At 39.2% G+C, this 24,940-nt stretch overlaps 2 protein-coding genes and 1 pseudogene across 2 annotated transcripts; all 3 read left to right on the plus strand.

Moving 5' to 3' along the window:
* The first annotated feature begins 8,234 nt into the window (after positions 1-8,234).
* On the plus strand, positions 8,235-11,471 carry LOC134099441 (extracellular calcium-sensing receptor-like). Its single transcript, XM_062552315.1, has 6 exons — positions 8,235-8,389; positions 8,519-8,807; positions 8,921-9,670; positions 9,762-9,989; positions 10,270-10,393; positions 10,558-11,471. Exons 2-6 carry the CDS (start codon positions 8,553-8,555, stop codon positions 11,469-11,471), a joined length of 2,271 nt encoding a protein of 756 aa, XP_062408299.1. The 5' UTR covers positions 8,235-8,389; positions 8,519-8,552.
* A 1,873-nt stretch (positions 11,472-13,344) lies between these two features.
* On the plus strand, positions 13,345-16,819 carry LOC134099452 (extracellular calcium-sensing receptor-like; annotated as a pseudogene).
* Positions 16,820-17,391: 572 nt separating this feature from the next.
* Positions 17,392-20,654, plus strand: LOC134099464 (extracellular calcium-sensing receptor-like). Its single transcript, XM_062552341.1, has 6 exons — positions 17,392-17,507; positions 17,612-17,891; positions 18,274-19,086; positions 19,173-19,400; positions 19,485-19,608; positions 19,741-20,654. The coding sequence occupies exons 2-6, from the start codon at positions 17,640-17,642 to the stop codon at positions 20,652-20,654; spliced, it is 2,331 nt and encodes a 776-aa protein (XP_062408325.1). The 5' UTR covers positions 17,392-17,507; positions 17,612-17,639.
* Positions 20,655-24,940: the final 4,286 nt, after the last annotated feature.

Consider the following 24,940-nt stretch of genomic DNA (forward strand, 5'->3'; position numbering starts at 1 on the left):
GCCTACGGTATATTAGTTGACTGCTACAGTTGCTGTTACAAACACAACTGAATCAATTGTTTCACTTACTAAATTAATGTCCTACTTAACATCATGACTATACATCAATCCAGTGATGCTCAATGACAAGATGATGATAAGAAAAGAACTGAATAGAGTAACAAAAACATTGCCACTTGATACAGTGAACATCTAGATCCTGACCTAATCCATTAGATTTATGCATGTCTCTTTTGCACTGATGTCACAAATATGGTGCCCTTTCATAGTTTATCATGTTGTAGTTGATCATGTCATTTCTGATTGAAAAGACAAAGCCATAGTGAGCATTGTTGTTTCTTGATAGAAAAAGAGTCTTTCTATGGCCCTAGAAAGATACGTGCCTATTGTGTGAATGGACCCCATAACCACTAGCAAAAGATCCTGGGCCCTAATTTAATGGACAATGTGTAAAGTCAGGCGATGTGCATGCATGAGGCAGTGAGGCAATGAGTGTCGCATGCACAAATGACAGCATATCATGTGGCGTATAGCGCTGAGCTGACCAATTGATGGTTTCACTGTAAAAAACAACCTATAGAATTTACCCAATTTATCGCGAGCGAGGATTTGCATCTGCTTTGGTTGGGTAAATGTCATCTATTATTTTGAGTAAAGACTACCTACATTCAACAGTTCTGAAATACTTAAATAAATTAGGTACAATAAATTAGGTACAATTTGCCCAAGATTTTTTCAATAAAGTTACTCAAAATAATAGAGTGATATTAACTCTAGATTGTTAGGCATTATTAACCTACTTAATAATTACTAGTAATAATTATCTAATATGACTAATTAATTATGAGCCTACCTATTCAGGGAAGGTTAAGTTTATTGAGTTATTTTCAGACACAGCAGACTGTATTGAGAAAGTTAACTTGTTTAATCAATCAAATGATGGAGAATATACAAAAAGGATCATAAAACATATTCACAATATATTCAAAGAGTTTGCTCAAACAAAAAGTATACTCATACAACTCTGCTTTGTGCTTTATGTGTCTGTGTGCACCTGATCACTTCACAACTGGTTTTCTGAAACATAGCCTAACATAATAATAGGCTAAATAACAAAACATTCAGAAGAGTGTACAGTTCAGTGCTTCTGCTGTGTGTGTGTATCCAACAGACGTGTCCAACACCTGCAATGGATAGGACAGACAGGCAATGATTGTTATGTTTGCATGATTCACAACAGAATGTGTGGTTTTGTTAAACTGACGATAGAAAGTTAGCTAGTTAGCTAGTTAGCAACCTAATGAAGCTACCATCGAATATATTAGCTTCCAGTGAAGTTTGTCATCAAAATGGGAAATTGAGAGTGAATTAAGTTGTTAGCATACACTGGACAGTTAAGTAAACACAAGTCCTTCAAATCCTTGTGTTCAGAAACAAGCAGAACTACATTTGAATGTTAAACGAATATATAAAGTGTAACAGCTAGCGAGTTCGCCCATTGACTTTCAATGTGTGATGTTAGCATGCTAGCTTTCACCCACAGAGGGGGCGAATTTCTGAACCTTCTAACGAACGACCGGCCAAACTTTCTGGTTCAAGCATGCATGCACGTTACCCCGACTACAACTCTGGTAGATTATAACCATTTAAAACGTTAACGTTAACATTCCCTATGATGATACACAGCAAAGCAACGTGACAAACAGGAATCAGAGCTTACCTTGAATTCAGCAGCTCCACCATAGCAGACAATCAACTGAGCACACGTCCCTCTAACCGCCAAGTGTAGAGCAAGAGTCTTTGGGTATATTTTATGATCGTTTTTTAGGTAGAATTTGTTACTGTTAAAAAATAGGTAATGTAGGTAGAATTTACCCTTTATTATACATTTCAGTTGCTGATCAATATACGTAAGTACATTTTAACCTATTCATGGGAATTATAATTACCACCCTCCCTTAGGTAGAATTTGTTACTGCTAAAAAATAGGTAATGTAGGTAGAATTTACCCTTTATTATAGATTTCAGTTGCTGATCAATATACGTAGGTAAATTTTAACCCATTCGTAGGGATTATAATTACCACCCTCTAAAATCCTTTTTTACAGTGTTAAAATATTGGTATTAAATGATATTAAGTTAGCTCACAGATTGTGCTTACAGTATCATATAATATATTGAGTTACAGTATTATTCGATTAGCCTTGGTTTTTCCTTTAGGCTTTGTGCTTTGCCTGTCATTTAAACTAGAACTGTGTGTTTCACTGAAATGAAAGTATCCCAATGCTTGCTCTGTCCAGTTTAAAATTCACACCTATATGTTGCAGTCCTGTGTCTGATGAGACGAGCTATGTCATGAACCGCCATTGAACACATTATCTGCCATTGAACACATTATCTGTACAATGCCATTCATGGCCAATGAGAAAGTCAGATATGTTCAGCAGTAAACTGATAAAGGTCCATGTAATCATTTCAGTGCTATTGATTATCCATGACCCTTTTCCATGAATAGATGTACATACAAACTCATTGTGGGGTCAACAAAAAGGCCAAGTTACTTAAGCAAACAGTATGTCAAAAGACTGAGAATATAGTTTGCAAAGCACTTGTTTTCTGAATATATAACATTGTGAATATGAGTAGCATATGTACTGTATTGTTATTTATACTGTAATGATTTAATTTTAAATTATCATGTATTATGAAGTTTAGAGTAAAGTTTAAAGTTTATTGCAGCGTAATTTTATGATGCAACATTTGGTGTGATTGCTGAATATGACGTTATTAGTTTACAGTAACAGACATCCAAATAATTAATTGGCCCTTGAGATCAGGGCGCAGACGCTTTTAATCATGTTTACAGATATACAGTAGAGGATTGGCAAAAGGCCTACAATGATTTTGCTATCCACAATTTAATTAAAACAGTTGTTTGTGCCCACCAGGATAAAATAACAAAGCAAGAGAAAACATGTGGTAACATCTTTATTTTGATCCATTCTAGTCTCACAGGTCAAAGCAACTGTTGCTAACTGATAATAACAAACAATTTAAAAAGGTCTCAGGGGTTGAGCTAAGCTGTTTGTGAACTCAAGGAAATCAACATCTTGCGAAAGTTTTCATCTAGCAATTAAAACCTGCCCTGAGGTGTAGTTTTAATGATGGAAAGAGAGGAAACACCACCACACAGCCCTAACTGCGGCGGGGGTAGAGACGCCAGTGGGGGGATGCTGGCCCAGGCTGCTCAACTCGTTCTCGTTTTCTCAAGTCCTTAGAGATGTGGCAGGTGTGTTGGAAACAGCTAAACATGTACTGACAGGAAACAGTTTCCCAATCACATGATGAAAGAGGAGCCTGAGGTGTAGTGGACGGGAGGACTCAGATGTCTCCTGCTTTTAATTACTTGCATCATTGTCTTCATTTTCTATTGTATACAAAGTGGGAACATAATGTGCTAACCGTGCAATGAAACTGTCTGGGGAGGGAGTAAACCGAAATGTAGAAAGTACCTTACATGTACTTAACTTAATAATAAAGATAACATATTTTCTGTTGGGCCTGTGTAACTTTTTCATGATCCAATACAACTCAGCATAAACATTGTAAATCATATACTGCAACCATGATTTACTGTCTTTCTCTCAACAATAAAGACATTTCGTCATTATAATATTTGTGTTTTATCACATAACAGTTTGAATGAGGCATGTGGCACTCTCCATACAGTGGAGAATGAATAGAACAAGATTATGATCGGGTCATTTTGCAATAATCTCAAAGTATAATCATTATTTGGCAATAGGATGTGGGCCTCAGAAGTATCCTCATTTTTGAAGGCTACAGTTAAAGCTATTGTTTCAAATCTATGTCGATGATGTATTTCTTCATATAATAAAAAAAACATGTTTCATACCTAGTGTAATTAACCATCATTAGATTTATCTATTTATTGTTAAGCAGCTGTCTATTGTTGAATCGATTGTGCACTATTATTGTTATAATGCAAAATATGTATGTGACATTCACAAAAGCAATTTGTTTCAAAATGAATCAATTAGTTTAATCAGAATTAAACTTTTCCACTGTGGTGGTGTAACCATAATGGGCCTATGTGGCTACAATGCAGGTATGTATTTCACCAGCAGATGGTGCTGGAGACCAGCATTCTGACAGCTCTCAAAAACAAATCCCCTCCTGTATCTAGGCCCTGCACTCAATTTCAAGTTGAATGTCAAAGTATCTTACGGTCAGCTTGTCAACTTTAAGGAATGATTGCGGGGCCATGATTAAGCATACATCCTATTTTATATTATAAAACAATTTAAAATTCTACAATGTTGCATTATTCAGTAAAACATTTGATTATTTGACCTTTATTCAATGAGGCAAAACCAATGGAGAACCAGTTCCCATATACAATGGTCATCTACATGTAGCCAAGAGACGTCAGCATCAGCAATAATGCAAATTAACAAATACTATTACTACACAAAACGACACAACAGCACAAAGACATTGTGAGTGACTGCATTAGTACTGTAAATGAAAGAATCAAGAATTCATTAACACAATGTACAAAAGTTAAAAAGTTAAGGTTTGCAGTTTGCAGCTAAAGTCTTGCTCATCATGGTGTGAAATTAAGATATAGATTTCACCTAGTTAATAAAATTAGCGTACTGTAGCTAGACTTTGCCCAAATTCAAATTAGGGCCTCTAGTCTAGATCTTAGAGGGCTTTTTCTGATAATACCTGAGTGCTGTGTGTTGTGTTGCAATTGAATGTTTAGCATTCTTCATCCTTGTTTCTTTAACTTAAAGTTAAAACTAAAGTTGACTGATATTTAGCAAACACTTGTATCCAAAGCAATATGGATGGTGGGAATCAAACCCAGGTCGAAGAATTTTTTGAGTCGGTTACGTTATCACTTCTCCACTACACCCACAAACTACATTGACTGCTTGGTACTTAATTCGAGGTAAATTAATTGTTAACTGTTAGAAGGTTCATTTAAGGCATTTAAATGCTAACCCAGTCTTTGCAATTGGCCGAGCCGTTATAATTAAAAGTACAACCAGCACCCATGGTCTAACAAATGTTAGTCTACATTTGCAATTCATAATCTATTGATGTGAATATAAAACATCAGAAACTTACTCAGATTAATAGAAATCTTTGAGGATACAAAATATTGTTGCAAATATTCCATCAGGATAACGGCCCAAATGGCTACAGTATATTATATTTATATTGTACTATTGTGGGTTCAGCTAAGAAGACATAATAAAACATATTCATATAGATTACAGCACATTAAAGTTGTTCTGCCCAATGAACACTAGGCCTGTTTAATACTGCTATTAAAAATGTTGGATACCCTTATGTCTTTACAGACCGAAGCACTGGTTTTAGATCCAGATTATTATGTCCCTATAATCATGAGCTCAATGCCACAGTCCACACTTTACAACTTATTTTGATATCTCATGCCCATATTTGACCACAATGCCTGTCCAATAATAAGAAGGCCTAGAAGAGGGACACTTGGTGGGAACAGTGCATGATGGTTATGACCTTGACTCTAAGTAAGAATGCCTCTAAAATCAGAGAGACTACTGGCCTAAAGGCCCTTTTGTGTCTGACCGTGACACAAACATTTTCATCTCATTTATATGTAAAGTGCACATTGGTTTAGCACTACAAACATCCAGTGTCGAAGTTGGAGAAGGTTGCTATGTAATAAAGTGAAGTGTGTAGCTTTTTTATTAATAAAGGAATAATACTGTACAGAATGTTTTAAAGTTCAAAGTTCTATTTTCATGTCCAAGTTTCAACTGCATAACTTTAACAGGGGTCATGCTTGGCAAGTAGGCCTGAGTTGCTGTTTACAGTTAAGTGGGACAAACATGTGAGGGGTTCTCTGGGGGCCAAGCTACGGGCTGCTCCTTGATAGGCAGAGTGCTTTGAGAGTTTCCCCAGGAGGTTTGGACTCTGCCACCAGCTGCCAGATGGGCTCAGACTGAGAGGCAGTCGCCTGGATGAAATTTAGTCTTCAAAACATTTAAACACCTGTCTCTTTAATTAAAGCTCACCTGGCAGGAAAATAAATTTAAATGACATCTATGGGGCATTCTGCTTTGACACAGCAATAACAAAAACATAGCTGCACAGGTCCCAATCAAGCCAAGCATGAGAAATGAATTGTTTATTTTGAGTAACTGTCACAAGTAGTCTAACCTAATGTTTTTCCCAGAGCAAAGTGACAAACTAAGACAAAACAATTACAATATGCTCACCAATTAAGTGGTCTGAAAATACTCACTGGTGAGACCAATTATTCTGGAAAAACACACAGCATGTCATCATTCTAATAACAATCTACCATGACAGAACATTGCGGTCAGATTTGTCGGACATGTTTCCAAACAAAGCATAATACAAAAATGCCCTGTATGGACATGCCTGATGCCACCAATAGTACATGCACCCAAACAAAAACGCATAATATACTAACAAAAAAACACATGGATGCAAACATAGACACACACACAAAGACACTACCACACCCACACACACACACACACACACACACACACACACACACACACACACACACACACACACACACACACACACACACACACACACACACACACACACACACACTTTAAGGTCAAGTTTAAACAACTGGCCTCTCCTGACTGATTTCAGTATTTCACTTTTTGCTCGGCCTGCATGCAGTAGGTTAGGCCTGTCAGGGCAGCTCACATTTAAACACCTACAGGATCATGAATACTAATTACAGATATAACAGTGAAAGTGAACTGTAAAGATAGAATCATGTGACACATTTGGCTCAATGTCAGTGACCTTGTTTGTCAAGGGCTGCACCACTACAGAGGGCACTGTCACTCTGCACACTCACTGCATCCAAAGATAACATCTCAGAGACTGATGGAAGCGACCTTTTCGGTGGACACTAGCTTTATCCACAGTATTTTTACATTTTTAGTATTGCAATTAGCAAATGATGATGACAATTACTGTCAAAGTAGCAAGACCAAATCCACATTGTACATAATTGCTCTTCATTTGAGAATGATCTGGAATTGATATTATTTGTACTGTTGAAAGGTCAGAGGCAGGTCAACTTAATGGGGAATGGTAAATGGCATTCACCTCTTGGTATTTGAAATGAGGTTCAAGTAATACAATGACCTTACTGTACTGTAACTGACCCTAGGCAGATGGGTTGGGCCCTTGAGTCGCGGATCTGTCCGAGGTTTCTTCCTATAAGCATCTCCAATTTTATGGAGTGTTTCCTCGCCCCTGTTACTACTGGGCCCTCTCTGAATCTCTGAATGTATAACACTCTGTAAAGCGCCATGAGACATGTGTAATGTTTTGGCACTCTATAAGTGAAATGAAATTAAATGAAATTAAAGTAATACACAGGGCAGATGAAGGCCCCAGCCGCTACGCGTGGGCATTTTTAGGTCCTTGTTGGACATGTCATTTTCTAAATAAAGACATTTTAAACCATCTGGAGTGCCTTGGTCGTGGAGAATTTTTTTTTTCTCCTTTTCTACACAAACTATTTACCTTGGACCAAAGAACAACAAGCAGCATCAAAAGAACAAAGAGGACTGAGCACGCCACTAACCCTGAACATTTTTAATACACAGGGCTATATGAAATAAAAAAGGCAGTTTGATTTTTTAATCTAATCTAGATAGGATCAGGAAATATGATATTGTGTTGTAAATAGTTATCTATAGTGACTATCTAGAGTGTAATAGTGCACTACTACTACTACTACTACTAATAAACTGCACGGTAACATAATTAATCTGAATTTATATTATACATGATTACCATCAAATATATAGATTATCAATTCGATAAACATTATCGTAATAGAATGTATAACTCAAGTAGTAGTATTGTAGTATTTCAGACTACAATACATTTATCTTATCATCTATTACTGTTCTGGAAAGATAAGTCACCAGAAATTATTTTTTTGGTGACATACTACATCTCACGTGCAGAGTCCACTCTTTCTCTGATTCGCCCACACTCGTATTCTCATACCCTGATGATGTCCATGTGGAACTATATAATGGATGAAATCAACAAAGTAATGGGTTGCTGCGATGACTGAACAGGCCACACATTTCTCTGGAATGTCTCTCTGTGCACTGCTGCTGTTCTGCGCCTTGTTAGCGAAGGCAGAGAAGCCTGTTTGCCGGCTGAGAGGGATTCCAGAGTTACCTCTGCTGTCAAAGGACGGGGATGTGACCATTGGCGGAGCATTTTCAATTCACAGCAAAATCACACAGCCACAGTTAACCTTTACTAAAAGACCAGAACATCTTTCGTGCTCTAGGTTTGTTACATCTGGAATGGTTTGAAAATATCTGTCTGTCTGTAAATGTCAAGTGTGCTCGTGAGGATGCACCATGATTTTTCATGCTAAAAATTTATAGCTGTTTTTTCCCCATTTATCTTTTTCTAGCGTGAACCTCAGAGAATTTCGTTTTGCTCAGACTATGATTTTCACCATTGAGGAAATCAACAGAAGTGGAACTCTGCTTCCAAATGTCACCATCGGTTATAGGATCTATGACAACTGTGGTTCAACTCTGTCATCTATGAGGGCTGCCATGGCTCTAATGAATGGCCATGGACTCATAGCAGAGGAATCATGTACAGGACAATCAGCTGTCCACGCCATTATAGGAGAATCGGAGTCCTCCTCAACTATTGTGCTTTCTAGAACAACAGGACCCTTCAAAATACCTGTGGTAATATCTATGTTATAATTGTAGCAGTTCAATGTGAACAATCAATGTGTCTTTGACTTTCCTTATTTTATCTATCTACAGTATAAACATTTAAATTCATTTGTATCTGTCAGATCAGCCACTCTGCTACGTGCGAGTGTCTAAGCAGTAGAAAAGAGTTCCCCTCCTTCTTCAGAACCATAGCCAGCGACTACTACCAGAGCAGGGCCCTGGCTCAGCTGGTCAAACACTTTGGCTGGACCTGGGTGGGCGCAGTGAACAGTGACAGTGACTACGGCAACAATGGGATGGCAATATTTCTGGATGCTGCAGAGGAGGAGGGCATATGTGTGGAATACTCGGAAAAATTTCACAGAACAGAGCCTAATAAATTGTTAAAGGTTGTGGATGTTATCAGAGAGGGCACTGCCAAAGTGATAGTGGCATTTCTAGCCCATGTTGAGATGAATAATCTGCTGGAACAGCTCACTCTCCAAAACATAACCGGGTTGCAAATGATTGGCGTTGAGGCCTGGATTACGGCTGACAGTCTGATTACACCAACAAGCTTCAGTGTTTTGGGTGGGTCACTTGGCTTCGCAGTGGGGAAAGCCAACATAAGCGGCTTTAATGATTTTGTGATAAAACAATTTTGGGAAACGTCTTTCCAGTGTCACAAGAACAACAAATCAGGAGATGAGAATCTGTGCAGCAAACATCAAGACCTTATTGAGTGGAGGCACTATAATGAGGATGTGCCAGAACTTAGATATTCAAGCAACATCTATAAAGCCATTTATGCTATAGCACATTCTCTGCATAGCCTTCTACAATGTAAGACCCATGTTGGATGTAACAAAGAACTGCAAACTGAGCCTTGGAAGGTACATCTAGGACAAAAAAAGCAAAGAAATACTGCTATGACTACACTTCAACTGCATACAAAAGTAGCATATCATGTCTCTTTTACCACAGGTGGTTGAGTCTCTGAAAAGAGTCAATTTCACTATAAAGACCAAGGAGCAGGTGTGGTTCGACAGCACAGGTGCGGCCGTCGCCAGGTATGAGGTGGTGAACTGGCATCAAGGGCCAGATGGAACCGTGCAATTTAAGCCTGTGGGCTACTACGATGCCTCACTGCCAGCAGGACGCCGCTTTGTCCTCAGTGAGGACACCGTGGTGTGGCCTGGGGGTTCAAAGCAGGTACGCTCATCAGCCAAATAATAAAACACGATAAAAACCTAGTATGGTCATCTAAAGCGAATATCAAACGTAATGTTAATGTGAGGAGAAGGGTGTCCTCATATACAGCTGTCTGTTTTCAACAGGCTGGCAAAAAGGGCTTAAATGACTTGGAGGTTACAGCTTGTATAATTACATCAACTGTGTGTGAAGTTATTTCAAGATGGGAAATGATTTTAGAGTGATTGTGTGGATATTCTATCATCATACGCTGGTATCTGAAATGTGATTTGTCACACAGAGGCCTGTGTCTGTGTGCAGTGAGAGCTGTCCTCCAGGCACTAGGAAGGCTGCACAGAAAGGCAGGCCTGTCTGCTGCTATGACTGTATACCATGTGGAGAGGGAGAGATCAGCAATGAAACAGGTAATTCAGAGACAAAGTATCAAGTGCATAGAAAATTGACCTGTGAGTCATTATGCGTTGTCTTAACACTGTTCAAGATGCACTGTCTGAGCTCTGGTTTACATAACCCGTATCAATACTGCGGGAAAGCATCTCTAACCATAGTGATCATAATTCTCTTACAGATTCTAATAACTGCGAACTGTGCCCAGAACAATACTGGCCAAATCCTGGCAGAGATAAATGTGTATTAAAAGTTGTCGAGTTTCTCTTATTTACAGAGATTATGGGAATAGTCTTAGTATTTTTTTCCTTGTTTGGTGTCTTTTTAACTGTTATCACAGCCATTATTTTTATGTTAAAGATTGATACACCCATAGTAAAAGCCAACAACTCTGAGCTGAGTTTCCTGCTGCTCTTCTCACTGACTCTGTGTTTCCTTTGTTCTCTTACTTTCATTGGTCGGCCCTCTGAGTGGTCCTGTATGTTGCGTCACACAGCGTTTGGGATCACCTTCGTTCTCTGCATCTCCTGTGTTCTGGGGAAAACAATAGTGGTGTTAATGGCCTTCAGAGCCACTCTTCCAGGCAGTAATATCATGAAGTGGTTTGGGCCTCTGCAACAGAGACTCAGTGTTCTTGGCTTCACTATCATACAAGTGCTTATATGTGTCCTTTGGTTAACTATATCTCCTCCATTTCCATACAACAATATGAACCTTTTCAAAGACAAAATCATTCTTGAATGTGATGTGGGTTCAGCTATAGGATTCTGGGCCATATTAGGTTACATAGGACTCCTTGCTCTCTTATGTTTCATACTGGCTTTTCTGGCTCGTAAATTACCTGATAACTTTAATGAGGCAAAATTCATCACATTCAGTATGCTGATATTCTGTGCAGTCTGGATCACCTTTATTCCTGCTTATGTCAGCTCTCCTGGAAAATTTACTGTAGCTGTTGAGATATTTGCTATTTTAGCATCTAGTTTTGGTTTATTGCTTTGTATATTTGCTCCAAAGTGTTACATTATTCTAATACGGCCTGAATTAAACACAAAGAAGAGTATGATGGGTAAAATGCCTTCTAAGTCTCTGTAATACACACAATGAATGGGGAATTGTTCAAATGCATTTTAGATATTTTATTTCATACTGGAGGTTGATTGTGATGAATGATTTTGTGTAACATATGCAATAAATATGAGCTTCAATATGACTCTAAAGTTTCAGCACTTCCACATACACAAGCAAAACATTAAGCTTCTGCTTCTATGGCAAAAAAATCAGGATATGATAAAAGGTTATCACTCACTGAGAAGCATTTTAACATTTTATCCAAAACCTTTCATTGCATTTTAATATATATATATATATATAAAAAAATGTGTATGTGAACAATAGTTTCTACTATCGGTACTAAGAGGAGGGGCCTGCAATACAAAAGGAAGATCTCTTATTAGAACAAAAAAGCATTATCTGCAAGGACTTATATCAATTATTTTTTTAGGTTTAGAACTATGAGTTAACAAATGTAAATCAACAACAATAATTGATCTGTCAATAATTTTATATGTATATGTATATTATACCACAGCTTGAATTTCCTATTGTGATTCTTACGTTTATCAGCGTTTATTAAAAGCCCAAGATGACATTCTGAAATGTCTTGTTTTATCCACACCACAAATATATTTGGCTTAGTTCAAGCTGCAACCCTGCAATCAGAGCATCTAGACTTAAAAATAAATTAGTCAAACTGATTTTTAATTTACATTTAACTTACAGTACATTTTAAAGGCTATCATATCCCTTTAAAATGTACTGTAAGTTAAATGTAAATTAAAAATCAGTTTGACTGATGACAATCCATGTTAAGTGGTATTAATAGTACATATTATTGCCACAAATGGTGATCGCTGGGGTCCAAGCAGTTTCACAACACTCTTAACCAATGGTGGATGTAGAAGTTCAGCCATTGATGAGCGAACCAACTGCAATTTAGGGTATATGTCATCAAATAAAGCCAAGTATCACATTCTCATGTGATGCAGTTTTAGATAAACGTATGTCTGTTGGAGATTCCCCGATGGATGGAATGTCATGAAATTCAATTTGCATGTTGTAGTGATTGTGTGTACCAAGTTTGGCTATGATTGGATCTCAAAGTATATCAAGAGAATCATACAGGAGGACCACCTGATTTTGGTTAACGGACCGATTCCAAGCACCACTGCTAAATGTTGGACAAGTTTGGTTGTACTGTAAAAGCTTGACCAATGCATGTAGTTTTGTTTCGCCACATGGCACGTGTGCTAGTTTATGGGTATTATAGCTAACCTAATAGCTTCAAAACGTTAATGGCAATACAGACTTTAGAAGCCTATGTGATAGACCCGTTTCGATTTCTCCCATTTTGGATTAATTTTGTGTTCGCAATGTTATGGTTAACAGTTAAGCTCACATTACCCAACTTCACACAATTTATTCTTACATAAAGCCTTTCCCAACCACTCTCATAAAGGTTCTCATTCAACCGATGGACATGCCACTGACATCATACGTGAAGAGTTAACTAAATGTTGTACAGCTACAATTAATTGCTGTAGCTTGGTTTGTAACAATAGTTAGCATTTGTTGCGTGACAGTTCTCTATGATTTCCTCAAAAAAATGTTTCTACATTCTTGCATTTCTGGTTAGACACAGAATTGTTATCGTAAAATAAGTCCCTTCAAGATCCTGTCTGGACTTATTTTCCAGTCAACAATAGGTTACATTATCCCTTACATAATAACCCATGACTCTAAATGGAATCCAAGTCATCAGCAGGTGAGGTTCAGCTGAGTTACATCAACAAAGAGGGCACTTTATAAGGTCTTGCAGACAGCCCCCTTACCATTTGTGAACTGCTCACTCTACTCTGAGATGCCCATCTGTGCATTACTCCTGATCTTCACCTTGATGGCTAAGGCAGAGAGGCCTGTCTGTCACATAATGGGGACGCCTGAAGGACCTTTGTTATCAAAGCAAGGAGATGTGATTATCGGAGGAGCATTTTCAATTCACAGCAAAATCAACCAACCACTAATAACTTTTATGGAAAAGCCAGATCCCATAACATGTTCTAGGTTTGACTATATTTTTACAATGTTCTTTTTTTGCATTTAGCATTTAAATGTGTGGAATTTGAATGTATATTGCACTGCCATATTTACAACGCTTCAACATTATGTAACATGATTTTTATACTGCTTTACTTTCCAGCATAAACTTCAGAGAATTCCGCTTTGCGCAGACAATGATATTCGCCATTGAGGAGATCAATAATAGCAGCAGCTTACTTCCAAACGTGTCCATCGGTTATAAAATATATGATAGCTGTGGCTCAACTTTACTGTCTATTAGATTAGCTATGGCTTTAATGAATGGACAAGACCTCACAGTCGGGGAATCATGCACTGGGCAGTCAGCAGTGCATGCAATCATAGGAGAGTCAGAGTCCTCCTCAAGCATAGTGCTCTCCAGAACAACTGGACCCTTCAAAATCCCTGTGGTAATGTATCCGAAATACATTCTACTACTACTACCACTACTACCACTACATAGTATATTACATTTTTCACATTTAACTGAAATGCTGTCTGTGATCCAATTACTACAATTGTGTTTATTTTAACATCAACAGATTAGTCATTTTGCCACTTGTGCTTGTCTAAGTAACAGAAAGGAGTTCCCCTCCTTCTTCAGAACCATTCCCAGTGATTACTATCAGAGCAGGGCTCTGGCCAAGCTAGTTAAACACTTTGGCTGGACCTGGGTAGGGACTGTGAGAAGTGATAATGACTATGGAAACAGTGGTATGGCCACATTTGTGGAGGCTGCACAGCGAGAGGGAGTATGTATTGAGCCATTCAGAGGACCAACACACGTGAGAGGATCGCCAGTGTGGTAGAGATCATAAGAACGGGCACAGCTCGTGTTTTGGTGGCCTTTCTGGCGCAGGGTGAGATGGAGGTCCTGCTGGAAGAGGCTATTCTTCAAAATGTCACTGGGCTGCAGTGGATAGGGAGTGAATCCTGGATCACAGCTGGGCATCTGGCCACTGGAAGGGCAGCCAGGATCATTAATGGAGCCATTGGCTTTACAATAAGCAGGTCACAAATCCCTGGGCTGAAGGAATACCTCTTGAAAGTGAATCCATCTGAAAACATTTCCAGCTCCATTCTGAGGGAGTTCTGGGAGACAGCATTCCAGTGCCAGTTGCCTGAAAAAGGCAATTCAAAAAGTATGAGGCTATGTTCAGGTTCTGAAGACCTGACAGAGCTTAAAAACCCTTACACTGATGTGTCAGAGCTTAGGATCTCCAATAACGTGTATAAAGCAGTATACACAGTGGCTCATGCAATGCAGAACCTTTTGGAATGTACAGATGGCCAAAGCCCTACAGAGGGCAGAGAGTGTATTCTCAAAGACAGTAAAGGGCCAGGTCAGGTAAGATTACTTGTGATTTTAAGACAAATAAAGTCCAAAGTAGCAAAAACAAAATAATGAATAATACATTCTCCAAATTCAGGTATTACATTATTTACAAGGGGTGAATTTTACAATGCCCTCTGGAGAGATGGTTTATTTTGATCAAGATGGAGATCCGGCAGCAAGATACGAGTTGGTAAACTGGCAGAAAAATGCGGTAGAAGACACTGTGTTTGTAACTGTCGGGGAATACGATGCCACACGACCAGAAGGCAAGCAATTTGCCATGAACAATGTCAATATTGTTTGGGCTGGCAACAACAATTCAGTAGGTGCAATGCAGACTGAATGAGTAAAAACTGCCAATAACTGCTATACTGTATGTTGCATCATTTGAAGGTTCTACAATGCCTACAGTATTATGTAGATTCAATATTGTCTTTTTGTATGATTTGTGTCACAATGCTTTGGTGATTAAAAAAAAAAAAATCTATCAGTATTCATCATGCCAGTGAGCTTATTTGAATTGCATCATATCGAATTATTGATATTCAAGTACTATTGTCTACTCCATTGTATGTTGTACTCCATGGTACATGGCCCCCGAATGCTCACGCCCACAGTCTTCCTTCCGTCAACCACACGGTCTGGATAGGGTCACCCCTCGTCCATGACTCTAGCTTATGGTCATACTTGACATATCTAAAACCCATGTTACAACAGATTTCCCCTTTAATTCAGCATGGTTATTATTGCTCTATTAAATGTTTTTTAGTCGTTCTAGAAAAAAAAAGGTGTCCATCAAATATTTTAAACATAAACTTGATTTTTAACTGTTCACTAGAAACCAAGCTCTGTGTGCAGTGAGAGCTGCCTCCCAGGCTATCGCCAGGCTGTGATCAGAGGGAGGCCTGTGTGCTGTTTCTCCTGTGTGAAGTGTGCTGAAGGGGAGGTCAGCAGTAAGATGGGTGAGACTAATCTATGATAATCCTTCTGATCAGAACATGCAAGGCAAGAGCACATTGACTGAATTGTATAATAACAAAGTATGTATGTTGTTTTAGATTCTACAGAATGCACAAAGTGTCCTCTGGAGTACTGGTCAAATAAAGACCACAGCAGCTGCACTTCAAAGCGCATGGAGTTCCTCTCTTTCACTGAAAACATGGGAATAATCTTGACAACATTCTCTCTGGCAGGAGCCTGCTTCACAATTATAGTGGCAGTTGTGTTCTTCTGTTTCATCGACACACCCCTGGTTAAAGCCAGCAACACAGAGCTCAGTTTTCTGCTTTTGTTTTCTCTCACCCTCTGCTTCCTTTGTTCTCTCACATTTATCGGCCAACCCTCCGACTGGTCCTGCAGACTGAGGCACACAGCGTTTGGGATCACCTTTGCTCTCTGTCTGTCCTGTGTCCTGTCCAAGACTATGACAGTGGTCATGGCTTTTAAAGCCTCAGTGCCTGGTGCTGGGGTTCCTCAGTGTTCACTTCACTTGCAGAGACTGAGTGTCTTATGCTGTACACTTCTGCAAGTGATCATATGCGTCCTATGGATAGCACTTGCTCCTCCAGTTCCATACAAAAATATGACTTACTTCAAAGATAGAATCATTCTAGAATGTGATCTTGGATCAGCAGTGGGTTTCTGGGCTGTGCTAGGTTACATTGGACTTCTTGCTGCGTTATGTTTCATACTGGCTTTTTTGGCTCGAGAGTTGCCAGATAATTTTAATGAAGCCAAATTCATTACATTTAGTATGCTGATATTCTGTGCAGTCTGGATCACTTTTATTCCTGCTTATGTTAGCTCTCCTGGAAAGTTTACAGTGGCTGTGGAGATATTTGCTATTTTGGCATCTAGTTTTGGTCTCCTTTTCTGCATATTTCTTCCTAAATGTTACATAATAATATTTAAACCAGATAAGAACACAAAGAAACACGTGATGGGTAAAGCACATGTGAAGTCTATGTAACCTGTTCCACGCAAACATCCAATACAAATACTCCATCAAGCTACTTTCAGGAAGTACTACCACTATCATTAAACTACTATTAAAGATGACATCCACCACTGTAATGGCAACTGTCCCTTTCATTTTCCCTGCCTGAATCACTGTAAATCACAGGAGTAGACAAAGAATGTCAGTTTCCACTTGATAACCTCAAGAGCAGAGCCCCACACCTATATTATGATACTTTGGAAAGTGTCTTACAAATAAATAAATCAAAATTATTGAGAAATGTGAGACTTGCGTTGAACTTTCAAGACAAAATGCAGAGGAGAAACCCATGAGGACAGATGGGAGCTGATTGCTCTATTTTTCTGTCAATCAATATTAATATGCTCACAATTGGTTGAAAAAATTGCTGCTCTCCACGCCTTGTCCTGGAATATCTACTATAAGAACCAGAACATCAGTTTGACTGGATGTTGTCTGACAGATATAGACTGTGGGGGAAAGCAATGTTGTTGTTAGCTTACTCAATTGTACTTATATTGCTAGATGCAACACATACATGCATACTATATGGATCACAAGAACTCCTTCATTTTTCAAAAGAAGGCAACATTAACATAGGAGGCATTTTTTCATTTCACCAAAATCCAACAGGTGTGAATCCATCACTTCAGGTAAACCCAGGACATGTAAGATGTGAAGGGTAAGATAATGACAGCATTTCATATTTGTAATAAATAATATGGAAGTATTTCAAAGTCTAACATTTTGTTAAATAGTACTAATATGTTGGTGTTGTTCTTTCAGACTTGATCTTGGAGAGCTGCAATATGCCATGACTATGATCTTTGCCATTGAGGAGATTAACAACAGGACTGAGTTCCTGCCAGACTTCACTCTGGGATATAAGATATTTGGCTCCTGTCCCAGCATTCCCCTGTCTGTGGGGGCTTCTCTTGCCATGATGAATGGCCCAGTGTCAGACAGCTGTGTCACACCTAATACTGTGCATGCAGTCATAGGGGAAACCACGTCCACTGCAACCATAGGCATTGCAAGGACCATGGGTCCCTTTCACATTCCTGTGGTGAGCATAATGACCGCAGGGAACAGTCACATCCATGATGAAACTGTCTGATACTGATTCAAGTGAATATGTTTCAGAATATATTTTCTGTTCCACTGTTTTCTGTTTCCTCCAAACAAGTTTGCATATACTTGAGTGTATCCTGAATTACAAGCGGTTGTATAAGGGGCATAGACGAAAGTATTTGCCTACATCCCCTGAAATTAATAATTTATTGGCAAATAAACCCTGGAAATACATATTTTTGTATGATCTCTGAATGTTGCCTTTGATGACTGATGCCTTTTGTCTTTCAATTTCATGGTTTTATCTTTTTTTGAGTATTAATATTATTAATCAGAATGAACATTAATTATCATCCTGTTGGCTTCTTCTGCTGCAGCTGAGCCATTCAGCCACATGTGCATGTCTGAGTAACAGGAAAGAGTTCCCCTCCTTCTTCAGAACTATTCCCAGTGACTACTACCAGAGTAGGGCTCTGGCAAAGTTGGTCAAGCATTTTGGCTGGACTTGGGTAGGGGCCATCAGGAGCAGGAGTGATTATGGAAACGATGGAATGGCCACTTTCCTCAATGCAGCTGAAAAAGAGGGTGTCTGTGTTGAATATTCTCTGGCTATCTATAGGACTGACCCACATGAAAAGTTTCTTGAGGTGGTCGATGTCATCAAGCATTCTACATCCAGAGTTATTGTGGCTTTTGCAGATGGCAATGATCTAGACATTCTCCTTAAAGAACTGTTCCTCCAAAATGTAACTGGCTTTCAGTGGGTTGGCAGTGAGGGTTGGATCACATACAGATATGTCGCCACGCAGACAAACTATGCAGTAGTCGGCGGGGCAGTGGGCTTTGCCGTACCCAATGCAGTCATCCCTGGACTGAAGGAGTTTATGCTGGGTGCCCGTCCCTCAATGCAGTCCGGAAACCGGGGACTTGTGGAGATGTGGGAAAGTGTCTTTGAGTGCAGCTTTGACCCTCACTCACACAGCACAGCCAAAGCCTGCACAGGGGAGGAGTCCCTGGGAGACACACGCACTCGTTTCACAGACGTGTCAGATGCCAGTCTCCTAAACAACATTTACAAAGCTGTATATGCTGTGGCACACTCACTAGATGAACTCCTTGCATGTGAGAATGATCGAGGACCATTTGCAAATCAGTCCTGTGCAAACAAAAAACAAATTGAACCATGGCAGGTTTGGTGACTTCCACTCACTTCAAAGATTTTTCTTTCCCCCCAAGAACATAATATATTGAAAGAGTGTTTTATATCACATTGCAGGTCTTGCATTATCTGACCATGGTGAATTTTACAACAAAGCAAAAGGAAAGGGTGTTTTTTGATCACTACGGGGACCCAGCTGCTCGATATTCCCTCGTGAACTGGCAGATAAACCCTGCTGACACTATCACCTTTGAATCTATAGGCATTTATGATGCATCTCTACAAGAAGGACAGCAATTCATGGAAAATGGTGTCACTGCAGTTTGGGCTGGAGGCCAACAGGAGGTAAATTATCTGGGAGACACTTCAGACATACTGTAAGATGTATGCTAGTTTATGTATCAAACATATGGTATGCTTGCGCTTTAGGTCCCAAGGTCTATCTGCAGTGAGAGCTGTCTGCCTGGCACTAGGAGGGCTTTTGTAAAAGGGAAGCCCATCTGCTGCTTTGACTGCATCCGCTGTGCAGACGGTGAATTCAGTAACACCACAAGTGAGATGGCACAGCTCCTCACCTTTACTCTAATGCTATTCATGTTACTCAGTGGGAAGATCACACTTAACACATTTATCAGATATCTAAAAGTGGCCATCCTTCCCATATTCAATGTGTTTGTCCTTTCAGATGCAGACACATGCTTGTCCTGTCCACCTGAATTCAAGTCAAATGAAGAAAGAACTCAGTGTGATTTGAAAAATACAGAATACTTGCATTTTAAGGAACTAATGGGGATACTGCTAGTGACATTCTCTGTGTTTGGTGGATGTTTCACAATCACAATAGGCCTAGTATTCTTCCACTACAGGCAAACACCTATTGTTAGAGCCAACAACTCTGAGCTGAGTTTCCTGCTGCTCTTCTCACTGACTCTGTGTTTCCTTTGTTCTCTTACTTTCATTGGTCGGCCCTCTGAGTGGTCCTGTATGTTGCGTCACACAGCGTTTGGGATCACCTTCGTTCTCTGTATCTCCTGTGTTCTGGGGAAAACAATAGTGGTGTTAATGGCCTTCAGAGCCACTCTTCCAGGCAGTAATGTCATGAAGTGGTTTGGGCCTCTGCAACAGAGACTCAGTGTTCTTGGCTTCACTCTCATACAAGTGCTAATATGTATCCTTTGGTTAACTATATCTCCTCCATTCCCATATAAGAATATGCATCACTACAAAGATAAAATCATTCTTGAGTGTGATGTGGGTTCAGCTATAGGATTTTGGGCCATATTAGGCTATATCGGACTCCTTGCTGTCTTATGCTTCATATTGGCTTTTTTGGGTCGCAAATTACCTGATAACTTTAATGAGGCCAAATTTATCACATTCAGTATGCTGATATTCTGTGCTGTCTGGATAACTTTTATTCCTGCTTATGTCAGCTCTCCTGGAAAATTTACTGTAGCTGTTGAGATATTTGCCATTTTAGCATCTAGTTATGGAATGCTTTTCTGTATATTTATCCCAAAATGTTACATAATTCTACTCAAACCAGAGAAAAATACAAAGAAGCATGTTATGGGAAAAGTGTCAACAAAAGCCTTCTGACTGTACAACCCTTGTTTTATTGTATACTGTGTAGCCCGTGCGACATTTAGTTGTAGGTTGCTTATGTGGAAAAAGTTGAAATATTGCATTATGTATTGGAATAAAATGTGCTTTTAAAAACATCACAATAAATCTATAGTCATTTTTTTTTTATCACATTTGATTCTCACCATATTATTAGAAATTGTGTCATGTGAGGCTATTCCTGTAGATGTTTTTTTCATCACAACACAACTGTCAGATCCATTAACTGTGTTGTACTGTATTCAAAGCTTGCAAATTGACAGTTTAAATATATCAATATTATCATCAAAATTATCATTATTATTATCACTACTACTATTATTAGTAGTAGTATTAGTAGTAGTAGTAATAGTAGTAGTACTCATTTATTTCCCATGCTTAATTGTAGTGGGTGACATTTACTCATAAAGCTGAGTCGTGGTCCTTTTAATTTAATAGAGCAGTCAATAACTTCTTCAGAAAGAATGGATAGCTCAGTCTTCAGTGATGCTTTCTGAATAGGCAGGTACAGTATTGCCAGATACAGGGCCCAACAGTAACACTTTCACTACTCAATTACTATCAATGACCAAATATGCTGACTATAGACACCAATTAGTCACACAGATAGACAGAAAAGGTGATGAAACAAATAAATGAAATGATTTCCAGTCATGATGGTGATCAAAGAGTATGGTAAATGTAGGACATATGTGTAAACTAGTGTAAGATGAGTGCTACTCATTCTGTATTGAATGGGCTGAAAAGAGTGTGATGTGTGGTGATGTGGTGAAATCCAGTCCCTGTCAATAATAAATATATAACTTTTGACATGCACAGCTGGTATTAACACAGACTGTTTCAACAAGGGAAAGTAAAGTTAATTTGCAAGCACTAAGCATGATAGTACAAATCTTTATGGCTGTGATATATATATATATATATATATATATATATAACCCTCCAGATTAGAGCTCCCTCTAGCAGTGTAATCCAGAAGATGCACCCTTGCAAGAACCTATGCCTGATCTGAAAGGGGAAGACTGAATACATGAAATGCTCAGGGCCCGTATTCACAAAGAATTTTAGGGCTAAAAGTAGCTCCTAACTGGCGAATTTGGGGAGGAACTCCTAAAAATAATGGGCGTGTCACTCCTAACTTTATGACTCCTAATTTTTTTCACTAAAAGTTATTCACAGAGCATTTTAAGCCTAAAAGTAGCTCCTAAGTCTAGGACAGTGTAAAAGAACTCGAGAGGACTTCTAACTCACTAAGACCTATTCACAACCCGCTTTTAGTGGCATTTCACGTCGCGATGTTTTGAAATGACCGTGCAGTGCAGGAGCTCGCTGTCATGCAAGGGAATAAATGTGCATTGCAACTAAGGATGCAAATGCAATAATGCCACCGACAACCAAAACCACCATTGCATGTAAACTAAATGTAACGTCTCATTGTGCCTAATTAAATTAAATCGCTTCTCCTCTTTGCAAATATAGGCTACGTGTTTTCATGCAGATTAATTTAAAACATGTTGCAAAGATACTGCTCCAGTCCATAGTGTTTCATTAAGCCTAGGCTTGCTTTACTCTTTATTCATTAAGGCTATGCCTATTTATTCATCATCTTCCATCCTTCACAGTCCGACATAGCGCACGCATTCTCACCAGCTAAGACCTAACACCTGTCACTCAACTCGTCATTGTAGGGGAGGTTTGCCATCATTCCCGCGTTATAATCACCAGCCAATCAAGGTGGTCACTTTCATCAAGCTCGTGCATGAGTAATGACGTCAACCATAGCAACGAAGACTCACTTTTAGTTTAGGAGTGGGCGTTTCTCCTTACTAAAAGTAGGTCTGAAAGGCTTTGTGAATAACTTTTAGGGGAAAACTCCTAACTAAAATCTTCTAGCGCGATTTAGGAGTACTCTTAGTGGTAAGATAAGATGCTTTGTGAATACGGGCCCAGGTCTTTTCTCCATTTGACATTCATGGGGCTATGGCATATTCATGCCTCCTCAAATTGCATTTCTTCACTGATTAGTCTAGTTGATAAAAGTGGTTGTTTAAAATGTTAAAATATTTTCAACTTTCAAAGTATGTTTTTTGGAGCAATGTGGGCAGCCGTGGCCTACTGGTTAGGGCTTCGGGCTTGTAACCGTAGGGTTGCCGGTTCGATCCCTGACCAGTCCACGGCTGAAGTGCCCTTGAGCAAGGCACTTAACCCCTCACTGCTCCCCAAGGGCCGCTGGTTGGGCAGGCAGCTCACTGCTCTGAGTTAGTGTGTGATTCACCTCACTGTGTGTTCGCTGTGTGTGTTCACTTCGGTTAAATTGGGTTAAATGCAGAGAAACTAATTTCCCTCATGGGATCAAAAAAGTATATATTCTATTCTATTCTACTAAAAATGCTATTCCATTTTAAAAATGAGTTGACAAAAGAAAAAGAATAATAACAGTATAATGGGAGAGAGCAGTGCCCCAAGCAGTGGAATTCACTACCATACTGCATCAGACAGTTTTTCAAGAAAGCTTATAAACTGACTGACTGACTGACTTTTATTTATTTTTTATTTTTTTCATTTGTATGAGATGATTTAAATTTTAACAATATGTTGAAGTGACCTTGGGTGTCATGAAAGGCGCTTTAAATAAAATGTATTAATATTATTACAGTGCATGAAAATGCACTGTACTGTTTTTCCTCTGCTTCTTCAACTTCTTATCATTATTCCGCTGACCATTTTCCCGCATGCAATTCAGCTTGAACCGTTTAACATACAAACTTCGTTCAAACTTTGTAACGTAGGTCTTCTAATGGAAATAGCTGCTATGTATTTTTCAGTTTTGTAACTTTAACACTTTTTTAGCTATTAATTAAAAAATAATTAAAATTTCCCCAGACTTAACATTGGCCTTTAACACCACAAGCTGATTGGCTGCTGGAATCCTGCAATCTGATTGGCTGTTGGAATCCTGCAATCTGACTGGCTGTTGGAATCCTGCAATCTGACTGGCTGTTGGAATCCTGCAATCTGATTGGCTGCTGGAATACTGTAATCTGATTGGCTACTTGAATCATGCAATCTGATTGGCTCCCTGAGTCCTACAATCTGATTGGCTGTTGGAATTTTGTGATCTGATTAGCTCCCAGAATCCTGCAATTTGATTGGATGTTGGAATCCAGCAATCTCATTGGCTCCCAGAATCCTGCAATTTGATTGGCTGTTAGGATCCTAATGGAATACTGTGCAGATGTGTGAAGTTTTGGTAGGCCAACTTGGCATGAATACACAGCTGAACTGAATAATGGAGGTGAAGCATTGCTTTGCCAGCATTGCTTGCATTAAGGTTATCAAGTTACAGTTATGCAAATGAGCAAAGATCAGGCGTGCTTGCAGGTGTGCGACCTTACGCACTGTGCGTACCACAGGCTACAACGAGAGCATGTAATGTGTGGAGACGGTGTGAGAGACAGAACTAGCATGCTAAATAGCTAACAAGTCAGACAGTTTGCTATCTAGGTACTTGTCTTTATATTAGAACTGGCACTCCATGAAAGTAGGCCCCTGATAAAAGGTCTTATATACCAGCAACAACAGCAACTCCTTACAAAGCTCTCTAAACCGTTCTTTTTAGCCAAATTAATTGATCGAACCTCTCAGTCCTGCCATTTTTCCAACTGTCCAAGGCAACAGCAACCAATGTGATTGCCAGCAGCCACACCCGAAAGAAAGTCCCGCCCTTTCGGTTTGCCACCATGGGACCTATCTTCGGAAAAATTATTAATCTTTTATTTCAGCCCTAGTTCTCAACAATACATTACACATGGCAAAAAATGAAGTAAAATAAAAGAATGAAGAATAGCTTCGTGTCGTGCCTAACAACGCCCCTTAGCTGTTCGATTATACAGCATAACAAACGGCCTCTCGGGGTTTATTGCTTAACTAACGACATCCATTTAGAACTAACGACTGTATTTTGGCCGTAGCAATGACAGTTTGACCTGCAAGTTGAGAGATAGTAGATGTGTGTTGGGGAAAAGCAGTTCCACAAACAAGACAGTTCTAGCAATTAAAACGTTTAAATTATAACCGGAAATAAACACAACACAAGTAGCAACAGTGGAATAAGCGGGATAACAGACACCACAGTGGTTGGTTTACATAAATAAATGCAGTTACAAGGCTCCTCTGCACGTCGGGCTGTATCACAACCTCGATCGTGCATTTATTTATGTGAACCGACCATCGTGTCGTCCATTATCCCTTACATAATGTAT

Source organism: Sardina pilchardus, chromosome 13 (genome assembly GCF_963854185.1).
Source record: "Sardina pilchardus chromosome 13, fSarPil1.1, whole genome shotgun sequence".
NCBI lineage: Eukaryota > Metazoa > Chordata > Actinopteri > Clupeiformes > Clupeidae > Sardina > Sardina pilchardus.